Below are 20,538 nucleotides of genomic sequence, written 5' to 3' on the forward strand. Positions count from 1 at the left end.
ACAGGCAAAGCATACAATGCCCAGCTTTCAGCTTTAATCAATGTAGTCTTAGCGCTTCTTCTGTGAATCTCTTGACAAGGCCCAGTGTAGTATTACTGTGGCTGCTGGTATCCTAGCAAGGGATTATTTTAAGACATGCGTTTGTTAGGCATGTTATTACAGCATATATGTTACTTTCATATTACAGATTGTGTAAAACTTGTTTTATCGTAGAGCTTTTGGTGTGGCTAATAGTCTTCATGAATACTGTCTGGATAACTGATGACAGAGCAAGAAACATAAAGCACCCCCTGTTGGTGAACGGAGTGACTGACGCCCCTGGACTGATATCAGAGGTGTGCTTACTAATCCTGGGTTAGTACATCGAATCCTCAATATTATACTGGGAGCAGCAGTTACAGCCTGGATCTATCGGTGATATCAGTCAGTATCTCAATCCTATGTTGGGGGCAGTACTTACAGCCTGGGTCTATCAGGCAGTATCTCAGTACTATGCTGGGGGCAGCAGTTGCAGCCTGGGTCTATCAGGGATATCAGTCAATACTTCTCAATAGCACGTCAGGACAGCAGTTACAGCCTGGGTCTATCAGTCAATATCTGAATACTATGCTGGGGGCAGCAGTTACAGCCTAGGTCCATCAGGGATATCAGTCAGTGTCTTCATACTATGCTGAGGTCAGCAGTTACTGCCTGGGTCTATCAGGGATATCAGTCAGTATCTCCGTATTATGCTGGGGGGCAGCAGTTACAGCCTGGATCTATCAGGGATATCAGTCACGGTCTAAGGGTCACATCAAGGCATTCACACAATACCCCAACTGCTCCTGGAACCCCCAGAAAGGTGGCCATTGTGGTGTACCTGGCCTGGTGAGGTCTGAGTCTCCAAGCATCAGATCGTGTTGTCCTCAGCTAGGGCCGCACAAAGGTCATCCCAGTCTGTATCAGTTGAGGATGTACAGAGGCCTCGGGCCTCCTCCGGGTGATAAACTTTCACTAGCCGTGAAGCTCTGGGCAGCTGCCTCTGTAGGAAAGTACCAGCTTGCCTGGCATGTTACCCCCATTTATACATGTACGTAAGTTTATTTTTGCCTGTCTCACCGGGACCCCAGTGGTGGTGGGGGTGGGGGTGGGTGTGTGTGTGTGTGTATATATAAAAAATAATGACTAACTGTGTCACTGAGGCTCTGCTAATCAGAACCTCAGTGCTTACGCTCTCTCTGCCTTTAAAATTGTCACTATAGGTTAGTGACTAATTTTACCAATTCTGATTGGCACACTGGAACACCCTTATAATTCCCTAGTATTGGGGTTCCAGGAGCTCCCTATGGGCTGCAGCATTTCTTTTGCCACCCATAGGGAGATCAGACAAATCTTACACAGGACTGCCACTGCAGCCTGAGTGAAATAACACACACGTTATTTCACAGCCATTTTACACTGCACTTAAGTAACTTATACGTCACCTATATGTCTAACCCTCACTTAGTGAAGGTTAGGTGCAAAGTTACTTAGTGTGAGGGCTCCCTGGCACTAGCCAAGGTGCCCCCACATAGTTTAGGGCAATTTACCCGGACTATGTGAGTGCGAGGACACCATTACACACGTGCACTACATATAGGTCAATACCTATATGTAGCTTCACAATGGTAACTCCGAATATGGACATGTAACGTCTAAGATCATGGAATTGTCCCTCCCCATGCCAAATCTGGTATTGGGGTGCCAATCCCATGCATCCCGGGGCTCCACTATGGACCCCGGATACTGCCAAACCAGCTGTCTGGGGTTTTCTCTGCAGCTACTGTTGCTGCCAACCCACAGACAGGGTTCTGCCCTCCTGGGGTCTGGGCAGCCCAGTCCCAGGAAGACAGAAGAATTTCCTCTGAGAGAGGGTGTTACACCCTCTCCCTTTGGAAATAGGTGTTAAGGGCTGGGGAGGAGTAGCCTCCCCCAGTCTCTGGAAATGCTTTGAAGGGCACAGATGGTGCCCTCCTTGCATAAGCCAGTCTACACCGGTTCAGGGAACCCCTGGTCCCTGCTCTGGTGCGAAACTGGACAAAGGAAAGGGGAGTGACCACTCCCCTGTCCATCACCACCCCAGGGGTGGTGCCCAGAGCTCCTCCAGTGTGTCCCAGACCTCTGCCATCTTGAATCCAGAGGTGTGAGGGCACAATGGAGGCATCTGAGTGGCCAGTGCCAGCAGGTGACGTCAGAGACCCCTCCTGATAGATGCTTACCTCACTAAGTGGCCAATCCTCCTCTGAGGGCTATTTAGGGTCTCTCCTGTGTGCTTTTCCTCAGATAACGACTTGCAAGAATTCACCAGAGTTCCTCTGCATCTCCCTCTTTGACTTCTGCCAAGGATCGACTGCTGACTGCTCCAGGACGCCTGAAAAACTGCAACAAAGTAGCAAGAAGACTACCAGCCACATTGTAGTGCCTAATCCTGCTGGCTTTCTCGACTGTTTCCTGGTGGTGCATGCTCTGGGGGCTGTCTGCCTTCACCCTGCACTGGAAGCCAAGAAGAAATCTCCTGTGGGTCGACGGAATCTTCCCCCTGCTCCAGCAGGCACCAAACTTAAGTGTTGGGGGCCCCTCTCATTCTGACGAGCGTGGCCCCTGGAACACAGGTAGTGGACCCAAGTGACCCAGACTGCCCAGTAGTCCAACTGTCTAAATTTGGAGGAGGTAAGTCCTTGCCTCCCCTCTCCAGACAGTAATCCTGTGTATTGCGTGAACTGCAGCTGCAAGGGGTTCTGTGCACTTTTGCAAGGAATTGTTCGTGCACAGCTTAGCCCAGGTCCCCAGCACTGCGTCCTGCAGTGCTCAACTCACTGAGTTGACCACCGGCTTCGTGGAACCTCTCCTGTAGTGTTGAGACAACCGCTGTGCTCAGTTTTCTTGAACCCGTGTTCAAGTACTTCTGCTGGTGCTGCCTTCTTGTGCGTGGGCTCTCTGTGTTGCTCAGGGCCCCCTCTGTCTCCTCTTTGAAGTGGCAACCTCCTGGTCCTTCCTTGACCCGGGCAGCACCCTTTTCCTTCAACCGCGACCTTTGCAGCTAGCAAGGCTTGTTTGTGGTCTTTCTCCAAAGAAACAACGCTACATCCTCCAGCACTCAGTGGGACATCTTCTGCACAAAGGAGAGGTTCCTAGCACCTTTCGTTGTTGCAGAATCTTCAGCTTCTTCTATCCAGAGGCAGCCATTTTGCACCTTCATCCGGGGTTTAGTGGGCTCCTGCCCCCCTGGACACTTTTGTGACTCTTGGACTTGTTCCCCTTCCTTTACAGGTCCAGGAATCCATCTTCAGTGCTTTGCAGTCTGTCGTGGTCTTTGCAGAATCTCCTATCACAAGTTTAGTGTTTCTGGGAAAGTAGTATCACTTTACTCCTACTTTTCAGGGTCTTGGGGTGGGGTACCTTGGACACCCTTAGTGTTTTCTTACACTCCCAGCGACCCTCTACACACTACACTAGGCCAGGGGTCCCTAAGTGGTTCACATTCCACTTTCTTAGTCTATGGTTTGTGTTGCCCCTAAGCCTATTGCATCCTATTGTATTCTACAGTGTTTGCACTATTTTCCTAACTGTTTACTTACCTCATTTTGGTTTGTGTGTATATTTTGTGTATTTTACTTACCTCCTAGCCTCTGAGATATTTTTTGGCATATTGTCACTAAAATAAAGGACCTTTATTTTTAGTAACTCTGAGTATTGTGTTTCTTGTGATATAGTGCTATATGACATAAGTGGTATAGTAGGAGCTTTGCATGTCTCCTAGTTGGCTTCACCAGAGAGCTTTAGGGTATTCAATAGTTATTCAAGTCCTTCTCACTTAGAGACAGACCTACATCTGTCCCCCGACGGGACCTCAGTTTGGGTAAGGGGGAAATGAACAGACCAGCAAGGATGTATGTATCCATGTAACAAGCTTGTGGCCCGTCCCCTGGTTGAAGAGGGCTTGGGTGTCACTGTGTGGTTGTGGTTTAGTGTTTGCTGTGTGACAGAGAGGAGACTTCAGGGCCAAGACCGCACAGTGGGTCTAGAGCTTACCAGGGGAGAGGCCCAAGATTGCTATTAATGTGTCAAAGGAGATCGAGGCCCCACTGTGGTGAGTCCGGCCTTCCGCTATTTGTGGTGTCTGATTTGGTGGGAGAGCAAGCTTAAAGTCAGTTTCATTTCAGGAATGGTGTGCATCAAAGCTGTCAGTCAAGGAAGAAGTCAGTGTTAGTCTGAAATACGCCATGCTGAAAATGGCATCCTGGAGATTGCACTGGGCTTCCAATGGTGAGGAATGTCCAGATCAGTGAATTTTCTTGTGGCTGTTCCTCCATTGCTGTTTTGTCAAGCCGTGTTTTCAATATTGTGAAGAGTCCTGACCGGCAGTCACGGCTGTCATGGGGAGTTGTTCAGCCCAGTCCCAGGCCTCCTTAGGTTTAGTGAAGAAAGATGATTGCTGATTAACCAACCATGACCTTCAGCCCATCAGGAAAGACGAATGCATACTGCAGGCCAAAATCATGCAACTTTTGTTTAACCTCTATCAAGCTTGCCATGCGATGTTGCACGAGTGTATAATCTAGGAATATCTATAGTTTTCCAGAGCCCACTTCAAAGTGATTCTCCTGATGGGCCTGCTGGATGACCACATCCTTATCTCGGCAGTTAAGTATCTGCGCCACAATTGACCGGGGGGGCTCTGAGCGGGGGTGGTCTTGCAGGGATGAGGTGGCCCCCCTACATGGTGAAGCAGGCTTTGACCTCACATCAGGGTATTGTCTTGATTAGTCAGTTTTCTATGCAACGAGTAGGGTGGTCACCTGCCAAATCCTCAGGTGAACCAATAATACAGATATTATCTCATCGGGATCTGCCCTTAATGTCTTCCACTTGTCCTTCCGGAAAAAGTACAGGAGATTTGAGTTCTTGCAACTGTTTCTGATGATCCAGTGTCTGGGGCTGTAGTTCTTGGAGTGTTGTTTCCATGTTTTGCACTCTTTCCGATAATTTGCATTGATCCTCCCTAACAAAGCAAAGGTCTATAGCCATCCGTTCACCTTTGCTGCCTGCACGGTCTGAGTATCCATAATGGCTGCCAAGATACTTTCTACTGTCAATGAAGGTGGTTCGGTGCCTATTTTGTAATGCAGATTTGTAGAGCACACTATAATCCAGGAGGGTATTCTGGTGCGGAACCGGTGTGAGTCTAGGCATATTTAGACCCTAGTGGGACTACTTAAAAAGTCAGGTCTTCCGCGTATTGCCGAATTCAAGAAGTGAGGAGGAGGCTCTCATGTGTAGCTCCGACACTCCTGAAGGGTGAGGTCCAGCTGCAGCCACGAGCACGTCTGACTGGAAGGGATCCCTGATCTCACAGGTATTAGTGAGTGCTCCATTGGGTGCAATCTTACCTTGCTCAGTCAATAATAAAGAAGAGTGTTTGAGCAGTGTTAGACTAGTGGGCACGAGCAGCTGGAATTCAAGCCTAAAACCACAAGGTCAAGGTGGGTCTTCCAATGACGGGTTGAAGGCAGTTTAAAAATGTTCAGAGAGGGAGGGGCTATGAGTGGGGCAGCTGGCAGGCTCCGGTCTATTTTAGAGCCTTTGGCCCAGGCTCCCCACATATATGGGGGCCCAAAAATCGATGTCCCAAGCACTCCCAGGGAGCCTAGTGCTTCCATGGGCCACCCATTTGTTCACCATAATCCTGGTGGTGTCACCACTCTTCTTGCGGTCTCTCCACTTCAGTAATGTAGTGCAGCAGGGGCTCCCCAGATCCACCAGGCTCCTGCACCTTTCCCTGGAATAGGTCTCTCCACCACCACCTACCCTCTACTCAGCGCCTGGCTGACATTTCCTGAGCAGGGGCTGGGCGTGCAGCAGTTTTTAGTGCCAGGTTAAGCCCCCCTATATGTATGGATGGAGACTTGTACTAAACTCCCCAAGCGCTCGCCAGTGATCCCAAGGCACAAAAGGGTCACTCATGTGCTGCTATTGCTCACAGTGATGTCGCTGGCCCTCCCACCATGCCACTGACTCGCCACCACCCCAGGGACCAGGTCATGTTGGGAGCCAGCATCCATGCTCTGTAACACAGGACTGCTGGGGATCACAGATGCACTGGCACCCCATCACTATCCGAGTATCAGGCACATGTGGGTCGGAGGGGACGGGGGGAGAAGGCTTCTCCACTATCAGTGACCTCCTATTCAGCGCCCGTCCACAATTTTGTGAGTGCAGCCAGGTTGTGTAGCAGACAACAGCTCCCCACCAATGCACCCCAGGAGATAATTCTGCAGAATTTGAGATCTCCCCTCTCTAGCGGGTGCTCAAAAGACCCGTAGAAGCTAGTTGAGTAATTTTGGAGACCCTTCCTAAGTTGTGTAAAGTCTGCAGTGACAGGGCCAGCTTGGGAGCTCACTGGAGTGCATCCACCATGTCCCACGCCCACAACCTCAGGGTCAGAAAATCTTTACAAACTTTTCTTGAAAATAGCAGGTTTTTTTTTTTTTTTTTACTCCTTACCCAGCCTGTTCCCTCCGATACATCATCATCCAATGTGTTGTATAGTTTGGTTACTTCACCCTTTCTGCCCCCAGTTGATTTCCACACACTTGCAAAATTTCCTTTTCCCCCACATTTGAAACACCTACATCAGTGGCCTCTAAACATGCTTCAAAAGCATCACGCCATTCCTCCCATTTTAATGCCAGTTTTCCTGGGATTGGTAAAAAGGGATGGAGTGGCGACATTATTTCCACTGCATAGTAATTTTACTGTTCCTTATTTGTAACCTTGTAAAACAAAGAGTGACGTTTCTGTGGATGTTGATGCTTAGAATAATGAAACAGTGTGCTCAACCTAAACTGAAATGACTATTAATAACTTGACCTGGTAGAATAAATGCAGTTATGTTGTAAATGTACTTTAGTATTTGGGATTAAATTGAGATGAAGATTTGTGCCTATGATGATGCAGGCACCATACACAATCAATGTTCCGTGGAGACAATACAAGTGAATGTAACCAATCCCAAAGTTGCAAAATGTCGGCCACATGCGTGGTACTGCGTAAATGTAAAATGTAAATTAGCACTTGTATAGCGCACTACTCACCCGTTAGGGTCTCAAGGCGCTGTACTCATACCGCTATGGAACCCCTCCTGGCTTTTCCCTGTGAGGCGCCCACTCCTGAGCAGGGTGAAGCCAGGCATCCAAGCGCTGTTGGGGCCGTTGTGGAGATTAAGCAAGCTATTGCCCAGAGTTGCAGAGTGGGACCCATGAATTAGATTAGGCACCGAGGCGAGAATGATCTGGTCAAGGGGAATTGAGCCCAAGACCTGCCGAAGCGGGACTTGAACCCTGGTCTTGAGCCAGATCTCTGCTTCAGGGTCTGCCGCTCTAACCATTGAGCCACACTTCTCCCCATTGAGCCACACTTCTCCACACGTTGTGACGCACCTCCGTCACTGACCGTTGCAGACTCACAATTGCCTCAAGCTGTGCATGACAAATGAGCAATTTAACTGGCAGAGCACAACAGAGGTCGTCAGATGGACGATCAGGAGGCAAGGGCAATAAAGATGGCACAAGGTTGGGTGGCTGGACTGGGCAATGGAACTCACCACAGCAGAAAATCTATAACCGCAGCACAAATGCTTTTAATAGTTCCCACAGCATCCCCTCAGGGAAAATGCCAAAACTACATCCAGACAGCAGGCCTCAGTGACTGCAGAACGGTAGGGACCAACGGCGCTCATCATCAACGAAAAGAAGCTAAACAAACCAGACTTTATGCACGGGCAAGAGTCCTGGCAGCAACTGTCCCAGTAGAAGTCTACCCCACATATATTCCAACATTTCATCCCAAAGTTTCGACCTCCCAAGATAGCAACCCACCAAACACTAACATGAGGAAAGTGCATATTGGGAAATCCTCAGACTACACTAGAAACGTGCCTTTAAGATTTTATTAAAACCAAAACCCTATTCCAGTGCACACAATGTGTTATAAAAAATAAACAGGATAGTGGTGGCAATATTTAATAAGAGGTAGAGTAATCGAAGATATTGTAACATAATAACAGTGGCAATTCGTTTTCTAAACTCTCCTCCAGACCCTCCTTCTCGGCTGATTTTAGCACTAGAAGTACCCTCCACATTTCTTAGATGGACTTCCCGCATCTGCGTGCCTTACTGGAACAATGGAATTTCTCTTCCATTTCAAGCCAAATGTTGTCTTTATTTCTGTGTTCAACAGCTATGGGTCACCAGACGGCTAGTTAGGTAATCTGGAGGTTGCCATCCTTGGTCGTCTGTGCGATCTCTTAGCTCTCTCTGGACCGAGGACACCTCTCTGTCTAATGATGTAAGTAGACATCTTGCATACCTCTTGGTTGCTTCTCCTTTGTGGAATGCTTCTAAAATTAAAAATAAGCCCCACGTTGCCTTTTCGCCTATTTAGGTGTTGTAGTTGGATTCTTGCTCTAGGGAAGACTACTGGTTTAGGGATGACAGCACTTTTGCTTGTAGGTTACTAGGCCAATCCTACAACAAGTCGCAACTGTCGTCCCAACCATCCCGGCTCACAAGCCGTACGTCACCAGAAACCCAAACAGTAAAAGGTGATTTGTGGCAGCCTTTACGCAAGGACTCAAGAGCGCGATATCTCAGAGGAGTTGTGGTTAAACGGAGATTATCCTTTTCTCACATGTGCAACATGTCTCGGTCACACACAGGCAATGAAAGAGATGCAGTGAAGTTTTCAATAGGTTTTATTAACAAGACTGCAATCTGATATAAATTGCATGTGCTGCAATGATTAGGATAATGAATAATGCAAGAAACAGAATGGTAAATACGCTAGCCATGAATACCAAGACCCCCACCATCTTGCAATAACATGAAATGTAAAGCAGGTGTGAAATAAACCCTAATACCCTAGCATGATGAACCTAATCTCTAACCTAAAGAGAGCTAGGTGTATTACACCTAATCTGCCAGTACCATGTCCATGGCGGGAGCCCCCAACCCTCGTTGCCTTGGAATGAGGTCTCTAGAGCAGACTCCGTGGTGACTGTGGCTGGGTCGGCATCAAGGCGACGTGTAGCATAGATAGCGTTGATGGCATCTGGTAGGAATTCCTCTGACTATCTTGTCTGTGAGATGTATTTATACATATCTTGTAGGACCACTGATGCAGGTATGTTCCCAAACAATAGATAAGAAGGAATGCTTGGGGTGGCAATTGTATAAACAATTCCCTGAAAAGTTACATTATGTTACTGTCACTCGAAAGTGGGAAAGTACATGATGTGAATACCTACATATCTCATTTATCTTTGAAGGGCGATAGTGACGTCTTTACAGAGTGGCACTGATATTGTGAAACTAAAGCACCTTCCTAACTCTAAACATAGTAGCCATCTTGGACGAAATAATTAAATCAATGTGCTAAGACAGAGCAGGATAAGTAGGTTGAAAGTCTCTAGGTGACGGGGACACAGGCCTGCAAGCCAGAAAGCTAAGCTAAAGTCCTGATTCCCATTAAAACTAAATAGGGTCCACTACATAGGTTTTAGTGAAATCTTGTTAATTGTTTAGTAAACAATAATTTGAAAAATTAAATATTAAGTCACACTAAGTATAAAAATAAGGCACCATAAACATATTCGTACAAAGCTGAATTATCATATTAGCAATGAGCTCATTACTTAAATGACATCAACAACTACACATTTATAATTGAAAGAATATGCATTTAAATCAATGAATACATAAAATATAATCGAGATAACTAAGAAAATGATGAAGATTACATATCATTGCAGCTGGTGTGCTCATGGGCATTCTATACACCATGGTTTGCGCTATATATTTACAATATGTCAACAAGCATCAGACAAACTGTAAATTCTATGCTTATGCACCATCGTGCCTTATCAGCATCACACTTTAAAGTGCAACAGAAAACACAGTCCATGTTTTACACCTTCAAAAAAAAAAACTATAAAAAGATTCTTAGCTGCAGTTGGGACAGCAGCACTATTTCAATTTCACCTTCCAAGTGTTGTTCAGTTTTATATTTCATAATGGAAATTGTTTTGGTATCAAGGACCAAACTCTCAGATATATGTCCTAGCTGTTAGTAGTCGACTCCCATCCATTATGGGGTTAAAACACCCTATATTTACACAACATTGAAGCAGCAACAAAGCGGCTGTCAGTAATAGGTCAGCATTCCTCCCGTGGTAGAAGGGATGTTATGCTTTCATGATCATCCAATATGCCTCCCTCAGTCATAGAAGCCATCCGTAATACCACTGCTGAGGACGCCATCACTGTTCCAGTGTGCTTGTGCATCTCACTGTTACAGGTAATGTTACACCTCCTCCAGCCGCATCTTCGTCCCTTTAGAGCACTGTCCGCTCACCATTGTCTAAGGTGGCCCCTTCTGAGCCTGGCCAAGCAGGGTCCAGTGTTATGAGTCCCAGGTTCTAGACCCCAGGTCTGCAGGCGTGTGGTTCCTAGCCCACAGGTGTAAGGACATTCAATACACCATCACTGAGGAAGGAAGTCCAGTTTAACTGCAGCCCCACACAAGCCACGGAGCGTCATGTGAGGCTGGTGATTGTGGTTTCTGGGTTACTAACAGTACCATAAAGGGTTCAGGGGAACAGTGGTAAATCACACCCTATTCATTCTTAAAGTAGCACACTGAAGCAGAGCACTAAGAAGAATACTGTATATTTTAAGGGGTTTATTTCAACAGTCTTATTCTGTTGCTCAGTACGAGTAATAACCACACAGCATATAAAAAAAAAGAACGTATGCATGTTGCTAGCAGGGAGAATAAGCTCAACAGTTATAACATGGTTCACAATGTTCCTAGCATCCTACTTCCTACTATCTTACTGCTACTTCTAGGCGCTACACTATGCAATCATGTAATAGCTAACTTGACTCTAGAGCAGCGGTTCCCAAACTTAGGGTCATGACCCACTGGCAGGTCGCCAGCCACTTTCTGCTGGGTCATGAGAGAGCAATAAATAATGATGTTACATTTTGTATTTATCTTGTCTCCTTTGCTGTGCTTCAAGGACACCGGTCAAAGGTCAGGCTATGTCTTCTGACAAATTGCTGCTTATACTTTAAGCATGGGGACTGGTGTTCACGTTTCTTTCTCTGAATGCAAAGCAAGAAGATTTTGTAAAATGAACTATGTGACAATGTTGCTGGGATGTAGGGAGTCTGTAAGGAGAGGCCGCAGGATGTCATTTTTTTTGTAACACAATTTTTTTTTCTGATACCTGTTCATAGCCGCCAAGGTTTCAGACTGCTGATGCATGACATTTCCATGGTTTCAATGTAGCTATTAGTGATGTTCTTATGTCAAATGAGTGACACTTCCAGTGACACTTTCTCAGGAGAAAATGAAAGCAATAACCGGTATTAGAGTGACTGTTTTTTTCTGCTCCTGAATCCAGACATCGCACAGCAATGAACATATGCCTAGAACTAGCATGCCTTATTAGCTTTGCTAATGCTTGTTCGCAGTATCAGATCAATAAGTAGTAACAATGACTGTGTTGTGAATAAAAAGAAATACAAATATTTCAATTCTGAGAACATTAGACTTTGAATTGAAAACTCTTTGGACTGTAGAAAGGATACAGAAAGTCAGGGCCTGATTAAGACCTTTGCAGATGGGATGTTCAGTCACAAAATGTGGCGGATATGTTGTCCGCCGTATTACAAGTTCCATTATGTCCTATTGATAAACCGGCAGGCGAGATATCTGTCACGTTTGTCACGGAGTATCCCATCTGCCAAGGTCGTAATTAGGCCCATAGTGTCAGTCTCTCTGTTCCTTCTTTCGCGCCACTTTAATGTGCAGTTCCTCAGTCGTCACATCACTTACATTCATTTTCTAACTCCTCACATCTTTTAGAAATCCTCCATCTGCTCATTTCACGTCATGCTCTTCCTCTTCACCAGTCTGTTCACTCTCCTTCTCTATTACTCACTCTCTCCCCCTCACTAGTAAGTATGGCAGCAATACAACAGCTGTTGACCTCCTTCCAGACAGTGGTAATTACAACTGTCACACGTGTGACATTCGGTCTGTGCACTCTGCAGAAGGGTACAGCTTGGATGAACATGTAGTCGAAACAGGTAAATGACCCTTCAAGAGTCACTTTATGAAACATTTACTGACTCAACCGCAGAGCCATCAATTGTGCACCGACATGCACACCCATCCCTAACCTTTACTTACCCAGATACCTAGAGGCAACTCTGTTCAGAGTATGCACAATACAAGAGTCAAATGTTATATAAAAGCTAAAACTACAGAAACACAACATCTGGAAAAAGTGGGACTCTTAGGGAAAGCAAGATCAATAAAAAATGTGAAATGTAAACCGAGACTGCATCACTGACATGGATTAAGGGAAGAGTTTTGCGTTTATCTGTGTGCTCTGTAAAGAGGCCAATGATTGGATGAATATGTGGGTTGAACGCCTTTATGAGGCACCAGCAGGCACTGTGAAAAGCTATCACGGTCTTTATCCTCACACTAGATCTTTCAGTTGTGCTTCACAATGTACATCACAGATACAGTAAATTTACCCAGGCATTTAGGTGCTGCTCAGTTCACCTTTAAAGCGCTATACGAGAGTCACACGGTGAATGGAAATGAACTAGAGACACACCTGGTAAACATATATATTCCTATGGAATGCAAGATTAAGTAATAAGGATTACCTGCTTTAAACATTGAAAAATCCACCTGGGGCTGCTGTGCTGGTGGCTAAAAATCCAATCTACAGTCTGGTGCCCCGGCCTGACTGCTTCAGTGTGAGTGATCCGTCAGTCTCTGTCAGTCTCCGTCAGTCTCAGACTAGGGCAGAGTTGGACGGGGATGGAAAATACACCCAGGCAACAAAATAAGTGGAGCCCCTTAGCAAATTAGATAGGGAAAAAAAAAGTGTCTCACATGTGCAAATCAGGACAGTTTTAAACATTTAAAGAAAATCTGTATAGGTGTTTTGTGAGGTAAAGGGGACAACATGCATTTTTTGTTGTGGCAGGCAAAGTTGTAATAAAAAGGACACCAACAGTAAAACAAACGTCCCAAGCAGTCTGTACAACAGGCCACAAACAGCCAAAAAACTGTCCGACACCGACTTTGCCAGAGTGGCCCTTCCGGCACTGACAGATAGCACTAAAGGCCAGTCCGTCCCAGGATTTGAGGGCTGAGCAGCGCATAGAAGCCTTGCTCTGAGCGCAATATGCAGCTCAGAGACACGCTGATGTTATTTCCTGACCTGCGTCAGAAACAATGTATATAAATTGTAACAAACTGGACACAGAGGAGGTTTCCATGGTAACCACAGTCAACTATTGTCTGGGTCCGGATCACACTGCTTAGAGATGTTTTGGAAAAAAAAAAAACACTCATGGCTGTGCTAAAGCAAGCCCAGAGCAAAATATATGCATGAAAGATCCATTTTAGGGCTCAAATGTGGTAACTTGTAATAAAATGTGTTGCAATAATCCCTGATGCGTGGTATTTGGTAGGGCTTTCTTGAGGGGGGAGCGGGGGGAATTAAGGTAGGATGAGGGGAGCTGCAGCTCCTACACCAGCCTCAGCTCTCCCCAGAAGGGACAGAAGAACGGGAAGAGTCTCTCTGTGAAGGCAGTCTCTTGGAAAGTGTAGAGAAGCTCCATGGAGTCCGCATTGTACAGGGACACCAGCCCCCCCTCGTAGTCCAGATACACCCCCAGTATCAGGGGCTCCTCACGAGGGGACAGAGGGGTGTCAGGGTTGGTGCGTGTCCAGTACTGACCATTGCACCCCTGCACAGCCCAGACACCCCCCTCAGGAGACCATGTGATCAGTCCTTTCCTCTCCAAAGACTCTGTTGCGACCCCCACAGCCCAATGCCCCTCCTGCGGCAGCTGCACCTCCCAGTAATGAATTCCTGAGGTGAACCCCTCCTTCCCCAGCACACAGAGATAAATGAAGCTGAATCTCTTGGGGGTGTCAGGAAGAGGCAGTTCGTTTTGTGTGACTCTCACACGTTTCCGACCCTCAGACAGGCGGAGCTTCGGATGCGCTGTGTCTGAATCCAGTCTCACCATCACTGCAGAGAAGAGACCCAGAATTAGAGATTTAATGCCACAAATAAAGGGTATCATTGTTATTATTTATTTCCAGGTAACTAACATGAGGCAAAACTATCCAGAAAGAGTGCACTGTACTTTACACTGCACCAGATAGCACGTAAAGCAGTACACAGCGCCTACCAGAAAGGAGCGATTGAACTGTATAATATACTGCACTACACACAGCACGTAGGAAGGAGCACACTGAACTGTACAATATACTGCACTATACAGCACGTAGCAAGGAGCACACTTCACTCTGCAATGCAATAAACAGCACCAAACTGAAAGGAGCACAATATACTGCACTATACAGCACTTACCTGGAAGAAGTGCACTATACTGTGCAAAATACCACACTATACGCAGTTACCTAGAATGGGCAGATTGTACTTTACACTGCACTGGACAGCACCCGTCACAAAAGCCCTCATTGTACTTTACACCGCCCTACTCAGCACATATCTAAAAGGGGCACATCTACTGTACAATATACTGCACTATACAGCACCTCCCTGGAAGAAGTGCAATATACTGTACTATCCAGCAACTACTTAGAAGGAGCACACTGTATTGTATCTAGAGATGTACATTACACTGTACACTCTACCAGACACCGCCTCTATCTGGAAGGGCCACACCATACTGCACACTGCAGTAGAAAGCACCCATTTCAAATGCCCACACTGTACTTTACACTGCACTCCACAGCACCTGTCTCAAAGGAGCACACCGTACTTTACAATATACTGCACTTACAGCACTTACCTGGAAGGACTCTACTGCACAGAACAGAACCCATATGGAAGCAGCACACTGTACTGTACTAGCCTGCACCCATCTCAAAGGAGCTTACATAAGAGTACTGTGCACTGCACTAGACAGCACGTATCCATAAAGAGTGTGCTGAACTACACAGCACTCACCTGGAAGAGTGCACTGTACTGCACAAGAGAACACCTATCTGGACAGAGCACACTGTACTTTAAACAGCACTAGACAGCATCTATCTTGAAGGGGCAGGCTGTACTGTACACGGCATGAGATACAATATAGTCACTATACAGCACCCACCTGGAAGGATCGCACAGTACTGAAAACTGCACTAGACAGCTCTTATCTGGAAGGAGCACACTGTAATGAATCATACTAGACTGCACGGTTCTGGAAGGATCGCAGTGTGCTGTACGAGGTATCACACTCTATTCAAAGGTACACTGCAAGGGCAGCACATGGCCCTGGAGGGCACACTGTACTAGGTAGTACAGTACACAACATAGCATTAGCAAGAACAAAGTACTATATGGAACACTGCACTCGAGCAAACGCTGCACTAGATGCCATAGTTTAGTAAATATTAGTTAATGTAGGAGGCACGAGCTCACAAATGTCTTCAGAAACAGAGTTATGGTTCTGACTCAAACGTGTAAAACCACTGAAATTTGCACTTTTTGCACATAACTCAGGCAACCCACTTGTGCTGTGTATAACCTTCCACATATCATCATCGATGACATCATAAGAGGCTCCACCAATGACATTGCTGCTTGTTGTTAGAATGTGTTTTGTTTGCCCCCTTTCACATGAGTGTCGGCCAAAAGTATGCTGTGGCATTGGGTATGTGGCAAGGTGACGTAATATTGTGTCTTTTTTGTGTTTTTGGAGAACCTGCAGCTTCAACTAGAAAGACCAGTCTTTATTTATTTATTTATTGTTGCACACATCTCACAGACACACACACACCAACTGATGTGAACAATAATTCTGCCTTCTATGTGGGACAGTGCGTCAGCTGGGAGGTGTTAGCCAGTCACCGTAGTTCGCGTCTCAGTGGATGACTAGTGCCCAGGCCCTAACTCGAGTAACGGAGGACAGCTCTAAGGCCGGATCAGATACTGAGACAGTATTTAGGGGAGAGGAAAATGCAGCAGAACCTGGAAGTGATTTTTCAGTCAGCGAAGTTCTATCCGACGGCTTGTCTTCCAGCAATTCTGAGGGAAACGATGATGGCAGTCATCGTGTACCTTTGCAACCACAGTCTGAGCAGTGAAATGACCATATTAGGGTAGGCCAACCCAGAGAGTGGGCATGTGCAGCAGCCAGCACATATGGCGTACTCTCTTGGCAGCCCCACAATTTAGTCCAGCCCACTCACTGGCAATGTTGGATGCAGAATCGATAAAGCCAATTTTTGGACGATTGACTATGTCCATCTCTTTTTGGATGTTTACTTTCTTGTGCAAATTGTGCTTTTAACACATTTTTGTGCCCAACAATTTCTGAAGAAGCATGGAGGTGCTCTAGGACCTAAATCTAGGGCATACCGGTGAACTCCCACCTCACTAGAGGAGTTGGATATTTTTGGGCTTTATGCCCAAAAAGGGGTTAGTGCACAAACCAAGCTTGCAATGCTCCTGGTCTACTCGCACAGTTTGGGTAACCCCCATCTTCGCACCGTACAGGAGCAGAGATCGTTTTTTGCTACTGCAGTTCATGCTGCATTAAAATGACAATTCTGCTGCATTGCACCAGGACCAACCAGACCATGACAGGTTTTTCTAACCTGCCTATATATTCTAAATCCAAGTTGCCCTTAATGAGCTTATCAAATTCCACAACCAACCTGGGAATACCTAGGGGCCTTAAATATGATCGAATTATCAGGGTATCATCCACCTCTTCTGTGGATCCACTTTCTGGGGACCCTTCCTCCATTCGGGGCATTGCTCCTAAATTCAAGAACCCAGTAGCATCCTAATCAATTGGAGTTGTGAACACTGAAGTCTGTTCTGTGGGGGGGGAACTCCTGTTAGCCGATTAGGATTCATACAGCTACCTGCGAGTTCTGTGTCGTGGGAACAGTAGTGGCAGCAGACACCTCAGCAGTAGCTACTGAAACTACCAGGACCGGGCCATTTACATCGAGGCAGTCGCAAGAGGATCAGTCGCCGTCATGGCCGTAGACATTGCTGGGATGGGCACGATTGAAGCTGTAGTGATAGGTGGCTTCCACTGTGACAGGTCCTGAGTCGGGGCAGTCCCACCTGGGGCTGTCGGGGTAGCTCCCCCTGTTTGAGTTAGAGTGGTGTTTACTGGTGCATTCACATTATTGCCGTAACCTAGGGAACCTCCATCCACAGGCTGGATTATATATTAGGGAGGTGAATGGAATTACATCAAACCCTCCAGAAAATAATCACTAGTCACTATCGGAATTTGTTTCATTCTGAGCATCAGTATCCATTCCTCCTTGAGCGTTCTTGTTCTTGGACTTATCATTTGTCAATACAGGGCACGATGTAACTTCCTCAACCATATCCCTTCTCCACACCTGCAGCTCGGCATCCCACTTAGTATCCATCCAACTATGAACTGTCCTTTTATCTTTGTCCTGATGCTTTTCCTTACTCTTTGCATGTGCAGCACGCTCCCAACCGTTCAACGCCTCACACTGTGGTGGTCTAGGTGGGGGCTTCATCTCATACAGAAAACTTCTCCAATTTTGAATTAAGTTCAAATGAAAGTTATCAGCGGGGAAATTGCAAGGTCCCTTTTTTGGTCAGTGATCTTGGTTGACTGGTTAAGCCAAACGCATATGTATGACCTATTCTGAGTGAAGGAAGGCTGCACACCTGCATGTGTGTGCATGCTCAAAGTGTGGAAAGTTTGCACTTTTTAATGAATTAGATCAGTTCTGAGTGAGGGACGCATTCACCCTACATGTCCTGGATGGATTCTGAGTAACTGAAGCTTGTATTCTGCATGTATGAACTATTTGAACTAAGGGAAGCTTGCACTTCTGCATCTCATCGACATGTTCACAGTGAGGGAAGCTTGCACTTCTGCATCTCACAGACATGTCCGGAGAGAGAGGGAAGCTTGCCCTTCTGCATCTCATCGACATGTTCACAGTGAGGGAAGTATGCACTTCTGCATGTCATGGACATGTTCAGAGTGAGGGAAGCTTGCACGTCTGCATCTCATTTACATGTTCAGAGTGAGGGAAGCTTGCACGTCTGCATCTCATGGACATGTTCAGAGTGAGGGAAGCTTGCACGTCTGCATCTCATGGACATGTTCAGAGAGAGGGAAGCTTGCACTTCTGCATCTCACGGACATGTTCACAGTGAGGGAAGTATGCACTTCTGCATCTCATGGACATGCTCAGAGTGAGGGAAGCTTGCACGTCTGCATCTCATGGACATGTTCAGAGTGAGGGAAGCTTGCACGTCTGCATCTCATGGACATGTTCAGAGTGAGGGAAGCCTTCACTTCTGCATCCCATGGACATGTTCAGAGTGAGGGAAGCTTGCATATCTGCATCTCATGGACACGTTCACAGTGAGGGGAAGCTTGCACCTCTACATCTCATGGACATGTTCAGAGTGAGGTAAGCTTGCACTTCTGCATCTCATGGACATGTTCAGAGTGAAGGAAGCCCGCACATGATAAGTATATGCGTGCAGTGATCCCCCACCTCATGTCCAGTGCCTACCCAATGTACACTGGCAATGCCTACCTTCGAGACAGTCACCGAGGGTGGGGGGAATGGAGGGGAGAAGGGTTGCTTTTTCTCCGTGGGTCCATGGCACCAGCGACGGAAGGTGTTTTCCAGTCCTGTCTAATCAAAACCAGAACTGGATTTGGAGTAAAAGGTAATTTATTTGCCTCATTCCCACCCCCACCCCAATGCACCAACTCAAGTATGGAGGTTGGTGGGAAAGTACCCTCTTTTTGTCAAGTTACCCCAAATTTCTGCCTGATGTCAGTGTGTTTGATTGTGTCACTGGGATCCTGCTAACCAAGACCTCAGTGCTTATGATCTCTCTCCCCTAAATGTTGTCACTGCATACTAGTAACCCAGTATTTCACCCAAAATTGACATATTAGTCACCCCTTATAAGTCCCTAGTATATGGTACTTGTAACCAGGGCACGGGTGTTTCAGGGGATCCCTATGGGCTGCAGCATTTCTTCTGCCACCCATAGGGAGCCCATGCAAAGGCTTCTACAGGACTGCCATTGCAGCTGTGTGGAATGGTTCATGCAGCCTTTCACTGCCATTTACACTGCACCAGGTCACTTATGAGTCACCTATATGTTAGGCCTTCCAACCCTGAAGGCTGGGTGCAGAGTACCTGGGTGTGAGGGCACCCCTGCACTAGCAGAGGTGTCCCCACGTCGTCCAGGACCATTTTCCTGGACTTCGTGAGTGCTGGGGTGCCATTTTAAGCGTGCGCTGTACATAGGTCACTACCTATGTACAGCTTCACAATAGTAACTCTGAATATGGCCATGTTTGGTATCAAACATGTTGGAATCATACCCTCAAGGCTTTTGCAAGCATTGGTTGTATGATCCCATGCACTCTGGGACCTCCTTAGAGCAGCCCCAGTACTGCCATTACAGCCTTCTGAGGTTTTCCAGGCAGCCCCAGCTGCTGCCACCTCACAGACAGGTTTCTGTCCTCCTGTTGCATGAGCAGCTCAAGCCCGGGAAGTCAGAACAAAGGATTTTCCTTTGGGAGAGGGATGTTACACCCTCTCCACTTGGAAATAGGTGTTCAAGGCATGGGAGGGGTAGCCTCCCAGAGCCTCTGGAAATGATTGTAAGGGCACAGATGGTGCCCTACTCACATAATCCAGTCCACATCGGTTCAGGGAACACCCCCCAGTCCCTGCTCTGGTGCGAAACTGGACAAAGGAAAAGGGGAGTAACCACTCCCCTGTCCATCACCACCCCAAGGGTGTTGCTCAGAGCTCCTCCAGAGTGACCCTGGGTTTTTCCATCTTGGATTCCAGATGCATTCTGGGAGTATACGAGTGGCCAGTTGCCAGCAGGTGACGTCAGAGCCCTCCCCTGATAGGTGCTTACCTGTGTAGCTGACCAATCCCCCTTTCAGGGCTATTTAGGGTCCCTACTCTGGCTGTTTCATCAGACTCGGATTGCATAACTCCAGCAAGAATCCTCTGCATCCTCTACTTCACCTTCTTACCAAAGAAACTGCATCTGGACCCTCCACAAACTCGACAAACTGCAACAAAGAAGCAAAGACAACTTCTGCAATATTGTATCTTCAGCTCCTCCCAGCAACTACAACTGTTTTCAGGTTGTGCATCCTCAGAGGACAGCCTGTCTTCAGCCTGCACCAGAAGAACAAAGTACTCTCCCTTGAAGTGAAGGAGTCACTTCCCTGCTTCAGCAGGCAACCCTCTGGTATGACCGGTGATGTGGGTCCCCTCGCCTGAACAAGTGCGTGTATCCAGCAATACAGGTGGTGGACTAAAGTGGTCCCGACGGTCCAGACGTTCAACTGTCCAACTTTGGTGGCGGTAAGAGCTTGCCTCCCCAAGCAAGACAGTAGCCCCGTGCAC

General features: G+C 46.9%; 1 protein-coding gene across 1 annotated transcript in view; it reads right to left on the minus strand.

The window, feature by feature from the left end:
- Positions 1-8,752: 8,752 nt before the first annotated feature.
- The window catches only part of LOC138282990 (E3 ubiquitin-protein ligase TRIM39-like), a 32,364-nt gene continuing 20,578 nt past the window's right edge, over positions 8,753-20,538 (minus strand). Inside the window, exon 6 of the mRNA XM_069221083.1 lies at positions 8,753-14,143. Coding sequence (XP_069077184.1) covers positions 13,635-14,143 — 509 coding nt within the window. The 3' untranslated portion in view covers positions 8,753-13,634. The remainder of the gene's footprint in view (positions 14,144-20,538) is intronic.

Source organism: Pleurodeles waltl, chromosome 2_2 (assembly GCF_031143425.1).
Source record: "Pleurodeles waltl isolate 20211129_DDA chromosome 2_2, aPleWal1.hap1.20221129, whole genome shotgun sequence".
Classification (NCBI taxonomy): Eukaryota; Metazoa; Chordata; class Amphibia; order Caudata; family Salamandridae; genus Pleurodeles; species Pleurodeles waltl.